Raw genomic sequence first — 9,215 nt, 5'->3', positions numbered from 1 at the left:
ACAATTTTTTATTAAGTCATTTGTATACAACACATGAGTTCAAAAAATTGTATTTTGACCCCTTAAAAAATATGTTTAATCCCTTCGAAAATGATGAAATAATAAATTAATATGTTTTGATCTCTTAAAACTTTAATGTTCAATTCTAACCCCTAAACAATTTCTAAAGTATTGCATAAACAATTATTTAAACCTAAATAATCACTTGATTATTACAGCCTCACTTGATTTAAGAACTATATAATTTAATTTCTCATTCCAAAAGATAAATCTCATATCCATTACTGCTAGAGCCTGAAATAAATAAATATCCTTCAAGAAGTTTTTTTTTTTAGTGAATTATAAGCGAAGGGTAAAGCTCTAACAGCAACGTAATTAGCGCGACTCAAACCCAGACCACACATGGGGCGATGAACACCTTGACAATCAGACCAGCACACGAATTCTCCTTTGAACATTCATATTCATATTCATGATTAATAGGAATCATTGAGAAAAAAAAATGATGAAAGCCAAATGCCTTAATAAAGGAGCTACTCAGCAACATAACAAATGTTATTCCATGAGAAATACATGTCTCTCTCTGTAGTGTAACCAATGACATTATAGAAGTATATCAACCATTCCACATACAACAAAAATCAATCTAAAATTTTGTTCAATAAAAACCGGATACAAAAACTGCAAAACCAGCCATTGCTAAACAAAGCTTAGTGATTAGACTCCCCTTGGAAGCTCTCAAGGAGATACCGCTGCTTGGCGAAGGCGCAGGACTACCGGCAGATGGAACTGAAGCGGCTGTTGATCCCTCGGGAGCCGTAGTTGGAGCTGTTTCAGATGTGCGAAGCACGTTGATGTCGACTTTCTGACCAGCTTGACAATGTCCAGGAGCACCACAGATGAAATAGTGGTGACCTTTAGTGGTAATGTTGATGGTGTCATTGCCAGTAGTGTAGGTAGCCAAAGGGGCTGAGGCATTGCAGGCTTTGTACATAGGATGGGTTACTCGCATCACGTTGTGAAACTGAGCATTGTACTCAAAACCTATATGCATGCGCATTAACGTATTGCTATATCATTCAATCAACATATATATCAAGAACAGATTGAAAAATGGATAAATTGTTGCCAAATTCTTTTATACAGAATTGCACCAGAATTATAAAAAAAATAATTAAACAGGGTATATTTTTTAAATGGGTTAATATAACTTGTAGTACCTGAACTTGACAATTAGGTTTATTTTGGTACCTATACTCTCTCTTTTTTTCACTTGGATGCTTGAACTTTGCAACTAGGTCCAATTTGGCCTTTAAATTTGGTAAAAATAAAAGTTTGATGATGTGGCACTCTGAAATTATGCTACGCTATCAAATTTTGAAGGAATCTAAATTCAATGACCTAAATAGACCTAATTGTCAATTCAGATACTAATGTGGACCTAATTACCAAGTTTAGGGATTAAAAGTTATATTAACCCTTTTTTGATATAATTAAAATATCCATATCTGTTTTAACTGTTCATGAGGCCCCTTTCAAGACTCGTGACTACCCTACTAACAACATATCTCAAGCCTGGATTCTCTCTTTCGGTGCAATGCAGGTAAAAATATCATAGAGGCCTCTGTGGTAGGAGTCAATTTACATTTTGACCCTTCTACTTAAAAAAGTAGAAAAATTAATCCTTGTACATTAAATCAAAGAACAAATTGGTCTTTTTTTTGTAAAAATTTCATCTATTTGTACTGTTAAAAACTATTGTTGATGATGAAATAATCAGAAAGTGACACATTATCACGTGTACATCATGCTGACATATGAGGATCAGTTTTTAACAATAAAAATGGATGTAATTTTTACAGAAAAACTAATTTACTCTTTGATTATAGATGGATTATTTTACCCATATTTTGAGCAAAAGAGATAAAATGAAATTTATCTTTTAATTAAGAAGCATCATATTGTATTTTTACCGTGCAATGCCTTCCCGTACCAAACATCCCAAACATTTGAACCAGCTCTAATAAACACAAAATAAAATAGGTGAGAGCTGCTTTTAAAAGAACAAAGCTAGTGTATGTAATAAACCCAATAAATGGAATAAGCCAAAGATGAAAAATGGGGGGCAAAAATAAGCTAAATATTGAAAGATCATCTATAACATCAAGGAGAGACTAAGAACTTAAAAGGGAAACTTACGAATAATGTCACCAACTTGGAAGGTTTTAATAGCAGACCATTGTTTGTAGTCAAGGTTGCCAATGGAGGTCCAACCAGCACTGTCTCCAACCTTGTAAACAGCTGCATGGGAGAACTGCAACAAGGCAACAACAGCCGTCACCGCCAAAACAATCTCAGCCGCACCTCTCTTTGAAAAACCCATGGTTAAACTGGCAATTCAACCCTGAGAAAGGATAAGAGGGATTAATAAGTGTTTTGTTTTTGGCTGGATTTGTGAGGATCGGAATGGATGCTTTCTCTCATGGTGTGTGTATATATATATATATCTTTTGGACCAACTCTAGTTTGGTCGCAGAGGCATCATAAATTTTATGTTTTTTTTATAGAAAGGTCCCGACTTTCAGGTATTTATGATAATAGTCACCTCTTTTATGCCAAATTGACAAGACTCATCATCTCATCTCTGTTATTAGATTCAGAGATTAATAATGTTAACAGATTCATGAAAATTCACATCATCACTTTAACACAACATCAAATATTATTATACATTAAAAAAGAAAAAAAGGTATCAAATTTATGTCAAATTAAAATAGAGGAATTAAATCTCTGATTTCAACACAATAAAGGGATTAAAACCAAAAGTAGACCCTTTCTTTTGTTGGCATATCATCATTGATGTTCCCTCCTCCCTCAATTGTTTTAACCTCTAGAGGACACAATGCTTGAAACGCTTGAAAGGAAAGAATGTTGGGAGAGGGTGTTGTTGCTATTGCTGTTGGGTGAGTTGTAGAAAAATATATATATATTTGCAGATACAAAAATTAAACTAATCAATGTTGTTCACATTCAGACAAAGAGTGTTAGATTGTAATGATTCCCTCATTGGCACTAATCTTTATATACGTTAGTGGTAGGTGCTATGATGACATAGTGTTCCCAAATTGAAGTATACAATTTCATTTCTCTTTCTGTCTTGTCCCTTATCATAAAAAAGAAATGGATTCTACTTTCTCTTATATACTGTAGATTTATACATGCCATACATTAGGAATGTTTCAAGTCTTTGAAAGTGTAAAGACCCTTTAACAATTTGACATTATAGATGTTCTCCCTTTGCTTCAAAATCAACCTTCAATTAAAATGTATAATAAATATATGATCACAAATCTCTTAATTATGATGAATATTATCTATAAAAAGAACTGAAATCGTAATTCTTTTAGAAAGATTGATTTTTTTTCCTTATAGCAACCATTATACATCAAAGATCCAAAATGACAATAATTACTCAAGCATTTCTTCATATATGAAATAAATATGTATATCTATTTTCTATCGTAACGAGATGTTTACAACTGGGAAGTTGGATCAAAACCATTAGCATGCCCATTTTTCTTTGCAATGTCACCATTGGTAACAGCTGCTACCTCATCATCATCCATGAATCTCTTCCAAAACCAGTGTTGCTTCCACACCCTCTCCGTCATCTCTTCAATCGGGATGTTTTTCGTTTCCGGGATAAGGAACAATGCAAAGATGGACATAATCACGACCCAACCGGAGAAGAACAAGAAGATTCCGTACTTGAAATGACAGAGCATTGAGAGGAAAGCCTGAGCTATGACAAAGGTGAAGAGCAGGTTGACACAGACCGTTACACTCTGCCCGGCTGATCGGGTCTCGAGGGGGAATGTTTCACTGGGGATGAGCCACCCAAGAGGTCCCCAAGACCATGCAAAGGCTGACACAAAAGTGCATATCAAAACAACTACTAGGATTGCAAAACCTTTGTGGAGATCGTCAGAGTGATCTTTAACCTTGAATGCCAGTATAATTGCTATGATTACTTGAGAAATAAACATTTGGACACCGGCTTCGAGTAACAACACACGACGGCCTACTTTGTCGACCGAGTAAATGGATACGACGGTAGATAACACATTGACAGCGCCGGTTATAACAGCAGAGTAAAGTGAAGCATCATTGCCAAATCCCAATGTGTTAAACAAGACCGGCGCATAAAACATGATAGCATTGATACCTGTAAATTGTTGGAAAATCTGTTCCAAGTAACCAACACCATAAAAATACAGACATATAAGTAAGAGTTCTACGACCCGACAAGAAAAATAAGCAACACGAAGCCAAAATTAAGCACTAACCTGCAATGCAACTGCGATGACAAGTTGGGGTCGGTTCCTACGTTTAAGGAGATTCCTGAAAGGATGTTTCACTTCTTTAGCTATACGACTTGCCTCGACAAGTTCCAGGAACTCAGGCTCAATCTTATCGGTGCCCCGAATCTTTCGGAGCACGGCCTTTCCTTCATCGAGACGACCTCGCTCGATGAGACTGTTAGGACTATCGACCACCAAGAGAGCCCCCACAGTTAGGAGAAGTGCTGGAATGCCGGCTAATCCTAATGATAGTCTCCAACCCCATCCCCCTGTAATTCTGTCGTTCCAAAGCAAAGCAATGAAGGATTGTGATCAGCAGAAAAAGCAAAAAATGAACACATTATTATTAATATTTTCCAAAACGTGGGAATTGGTTAATGATTAAGAGCAACGGGGTCTCCTTCAAAAATGGTGTAAATTATTTCATTCATATATCACAGTTTCAAGGCAATTGATCCTACATCTTTGCTCCAATGGCAAAAAGAAAAAAAAAAGTTTTTTTCCCCTAATGATGAAACATTAAATACATAAAATTAAAAGAGTAAAAGAGAAGAAAGACGAGGCATACTTAGCAGTCCCGTAGTTGACAAGATTGGCAAAAAGAATTCCAATTGTGACATTAAGTTGGAATAATATGTTTAACCCTCCACGTATTCTTGTAGGTGCAATCTCTGAGAGAAACAGTGGCACAGCCTGTATTTTATAAAAATAAGCACATAAGTAATTTAATTAAATCAAATATGAGGCCTAATACAAAATTATTTGAAGGTCGGAAGTATTTAATAAAAAATTAATCATTGATTACGTCGGATTATAAAAATCCTTTTCAAATTTAATATATGAATAGATGTATTTAAATATCAAAGGTAGGTAGGGTTAAAAATTATAACCTAATCTAGATATATTAAAATGATATTTTTATTTTACACTGACACAAATTAAAAGTTAAATAAAAGAATACAATTGGGAACCTTATGCACCTCTACTGTTCCCATCAGCTACAAGATTGTTCTAGTTGAATTTTTAAAGTCCCAAGTAAATACAAAAAGTTCAAACAAGCATCACGTAATTCATAAAAGACCTTTCAAAAGGATTTAAAAAAAAAAGGGATAAAAAAAGATTCTAAGAACAAGAAGAAAAAATGTGAATAAACTTGCTTTTCAAGATTTTTTTTAAAATATTATTATTTTTAATGGATAAATCCAAAGATAAAGATCTTTTTCATATGATGCTTTCTTAAATTAAACCAATAGAGAGCAAAAGAGTCCACACAACTCACAATCACATGTGTTATTTTCAAACCTCAGAATATATTAATATTAAAGTTAAAAAGTTAGAGGTAAACAAAACACTTTGGATTGTGACAAATAATGTTATATTTTGTTATATTTTTTTCAAACCTACTTAGTTAAATTAATTACATCAATCTAACAAAAGTTGGAATTTAGCACTAAACTTCAAGGAACAATATTGGGTGACATGTGACGGTCCATTCTTGACTAGAGTGGGTAGGTGTTGAAGAGTGATTGCTGGGGATGTAAGGATTCTTGGAAAACGTAAAGGATTTTGACTATTAAACCAGATAAATAAACAAAGTTGATCAATAGGGGATAAAAATTCAAATGGTGTTATTATTATCGACAACAAAAAATAGTAGCTTAGAAAGGGAACTACACGACTGATTACTACTGCTTTGAAAGGGAAATTAATGTAGTGTAATGAAGTCTTCAAGGCTTACCTCAGCTGGGGACAACCTCCAAGCTACAAAATTTACTACTTTAATTGTGTAATTAAGTTCTTATAATGCATATATATGCACAAAATTATGCTTTCATTTGTACTTAAGTATTATATTAAGGGATTATTTAGGTATAATTGTGTTTTGAGTCCCTGTACTCTGGGACTTTCGAAATTTAGTCCCCTTATTTAATTCAAACAATTAAATTTATGTATAAGTTAAATATCAGGGATTCGTTTGAATAGAAGTTAAAAGTTAGAGACTCATATAGTACGAATAAAAACGTGAAGTGCTTTATAAAAAAATATTAAAACTTATGTTGGATTATATGATACACACTGATGCTAAATAAATTGTAATAAATATAAATTTGTGCGATGATTATTGAAAGTACCTGATTAGCGAAACCGACACCACAACCAAGCAATATCCTGCCAGTAATAAGCATGGCTAGGTCTTGGGCAGCGGCGTTAAGAACAACACCGACAATGAAAAAGAAACCGGCGATCAACATGGTGAGGCGGCGACCGAGCCTCCTAGTGGTGTAGGATGCGAAGAAAGTGGCAGTTAAACCAGCCAAATAAAGCGATGAAGTGAACAATTGAAGGCCTTGATTGTCGTATTTGCAGTAATTTCCATCGATTCCAGGGTTTCTGGTTTTCCGGTAAACAACCGGAAAGAATTTTTTCAAGAAGTCGGGCATGGACGTAACGCCACCTACATAAAAAAATTAATCAATTCATTTTTTTAAGACAGTGATTTGTTTTAATATTTTATTATTTGGTTTATTACTTCAAGAAATTAACTAATAATCAGTATTTAATTATCAGTTATTTTACTTCGTAGAGCTTAAAAATTATAAATAAATAAAAAGAAGAAGAAGAAAAAAAGAACACATAGATAGACAAAAAGGTAATTTCATAAAAAATGAACATATTGGAGCCGAGCGAACAACAACCGGGCTCCACTAACAACCGTTAACCGACTCTTTCGTCAACGATATAGGATGGCCGAGAAATTATGAAATTGCCAAGCTGCCCTTTTCAGTTAAAAAATTGATCCAGAGTCGGTGTTTGGCGGGAGAGAAAAAAACTATTTTCTTTTCCAGGATTTAAAAAAAAAAGTTAATAAAACCCTCCCAAAAAATATTTATTTATTTAAACGTGTTAAATTATGTAACCATTTTTATACAAAAAAAGAGTAACGAAGAGAAACATTAAAATCAGCCAAAAAAAGATATTTTATTTACAAAAAGAAAGAGGTTAAAACTTGGAATCCCTATTCATTATTATTACTAAATGAATCGTGTAAATTTCCATGCAAGCACGAAAAAATGAATTACCAGAAACGCCGACGTCGTAACCGAACATAAGGCCTCCGGTGGCGGCCATTATACAAGAAATGATGACTATAGGAGTGATCTTTGCTTCGAATTCCACCCCCGCCGGTGTAACCGATGAGAATCCACCCGCCGGCATGATTTCTATCTGAATATCAACTAAAACACAGCTATATATCTCTTCTTCTTTTTTTCTAAAAGTGAAGAAGAGAGTTTTTTTTTTTTGTTGTTGAAATGAGAAGAATATGCAATGAAAGGAAGAAGCTAAGGGGGGAGTTTATATAGAAGTAGAGAGTAATAGTTAGACTCACCAGCAAATTGGATGACGTAGTGGGTCACCACCATCAGGATCTTTCCACGTGTCTACGGACTTTTCTATGTTTTTTTAAACAAACTATTTGCTGGCTTTCTAATTTTCTTTTGACGGCTCGTTAGTCAACCACGGCATTTTGGCTAACGTTAATGGGTTTAATTTGGTCAAATGTTATAAAAGGTCCCTACATTATGCTTTTTTTGGTGGATTTAATCCATCTTCTATTAATTTGTTCCTTTCTAGTTTCTCTCTTTTTTTCAAAATATATATATCTTTATTTCCATTTTGGTATGTTTTTTGTACAATTAGACAAATTTTATGTGCAACTTTCCAAAATTAATGGAGAAAAATTAGCGTCGTGATTGAAAACTGCACATTTCTATAATCAAATAATAATAGAGGGACTAAATTCAACAAAAACACATAGTATAGGAACCCTTTATAGAGTGGAAAATTATAATTTATTTGCGATCACATTGTAGAACTTAGAAAAAGAGTGATGATTGAAGGATTTATAAAGCAAAATTGAGTTGTTTGTTATTATTGATAATATTAAATTTGATTTTCTAAGTGTGAAAATGAAGAAGAATTTGGTGTATTGGGTCAACTTGTTTAAATCATGCATGAGAAAATTGGAAAGGGAAATGATAAGATCAAATCAAAGACAAAGTTGTTGACTCAGCTAAGGGGTTAAAGCCGAAGGGAAGTGGAGGAAAACAAGGAGTTTAATGGCCCATGTTTACGTTTTATCCACTGAATTGGGAAAACGCATTTCGCCATTAAGACCACATAATTACTTTGTTTAGTTTCAAAGGAAACTATCATTAATTAATGGATTAATATTTTATCCCCAAAAAAAAAGGACGTGAAAATACATATAAATTGGATAAGGTATTTAACTAAAGGAAACAGCTTGAATTTTGGAAATAATTCCCCATAGGAAGGTTTAATTCATAATCTGCTACTTGATTTTGACAGTATTTTTCGAATGTGGTATATGTGTTTTTTTTTGTTTAACTTGATATTTGTATTTGATAAAAGTTATATATTTTAGTTTCTAAAGATAACGATGTTAACTTTTTAGTATTTGATTCGAGTTTTAAAGTTAATTTAATGAGAATTCATAATTAGATAATGATATTAGCAATTAACTTTTATCAAATCAACCCTAAAACCCAAATTAAATTACATCCATCAGATTATATTTGATAAATTAAATACAAAATTAAATAAATTTACAATTAATACTAAACTTATTCTATTAGTAAAATCATGAAAAATTCAAGCATGATAATATTAGAAACTAACTTTCAACAAATTTACCCTAAAACACGAATTAAGCACTAAAAATTTAATATTGTTACCTTTGGGTACCAAGATATATAATTTCTTTCAAAAACAGATGCCAAATTGGACCAAAAAATAACACAGGAGCCACATTAGGAAAAAAAATGATTGTTAGGC

At 33.1% G+C, this 9,215-nt stretch overlaps 2 protein-coding genes across 2 annotated transcripts; both read right to left on the bottom strand.

The window, feature by feature from the left end:
- Positions 1–503: 503 nt before the first annotated feature.
- Positions 504–2,527, bottom strand: LOC121221015 (mavicyanin). Its single transcript, XM_041101328.1, has 2 exons — positions 2,200–2,527; positions 504–1,044 (listed from the first exon to the last, which is right to left on the bottom strand). Exons 1-2 carry the CDS (start codon positions 2,381–2,383, stop codon positions 659–661), a joined length of 570 nt encoding a protein of 189 aa, XP_040957262.1. The 5' UTR covers positions 2,384–2,527; the 3' UTR covers positions 504–658.
- Positions 2,528–3,401: 874 nt separating this feature from the next.
- Positions 3,402–7,685, bottom strand: LOC121221014 (sugar transport protein 13). Its single transcript, XM_041101327.1, has 5 exons — positions 7,442–7,685; positions 6,494–6,816; positions 4,930–5,054; positions 4,347–4,638; positions 3,402–4,244 (listed from the first exon to the last, which is right to left on the bottom strand). Exons 1-5 carry the CDS (start codon positions 7,575–7,577, stop codon positions 3,534–3,536), a joined length of 1,587 nt encoding a protein of 528 aa, XP_040957261.1. The 5' UTR covers positions 7,578–7,685; the 3' UTR covers positions 3,402–3,533.
- Positions 7,686–9,215: the final 1,530 nt, after the last annotated feature.

The sequence above is a fragment of the Gossypium hirsutum genome, chromosome D09, assembly GCF_007990345.1.
Source record: "Gossypium hirsutum isolate 1008001.06 chromosome D09, Gossypium_hirsutum_v2.1, whole genome shotgun sequence".
NCBI classification, from domain to species: Eukaryota; Viridiplantae; Streptophyta; class Magnoliopsida; order Malvales; family Malvaceae; genus Gossypium; species Gossypium hirsutum.
The sequence above is the reverse complement of the archived record's forward strand: the minus strand, read 5'-3'. Positions and strand labels throughout refer to the sequence as shown.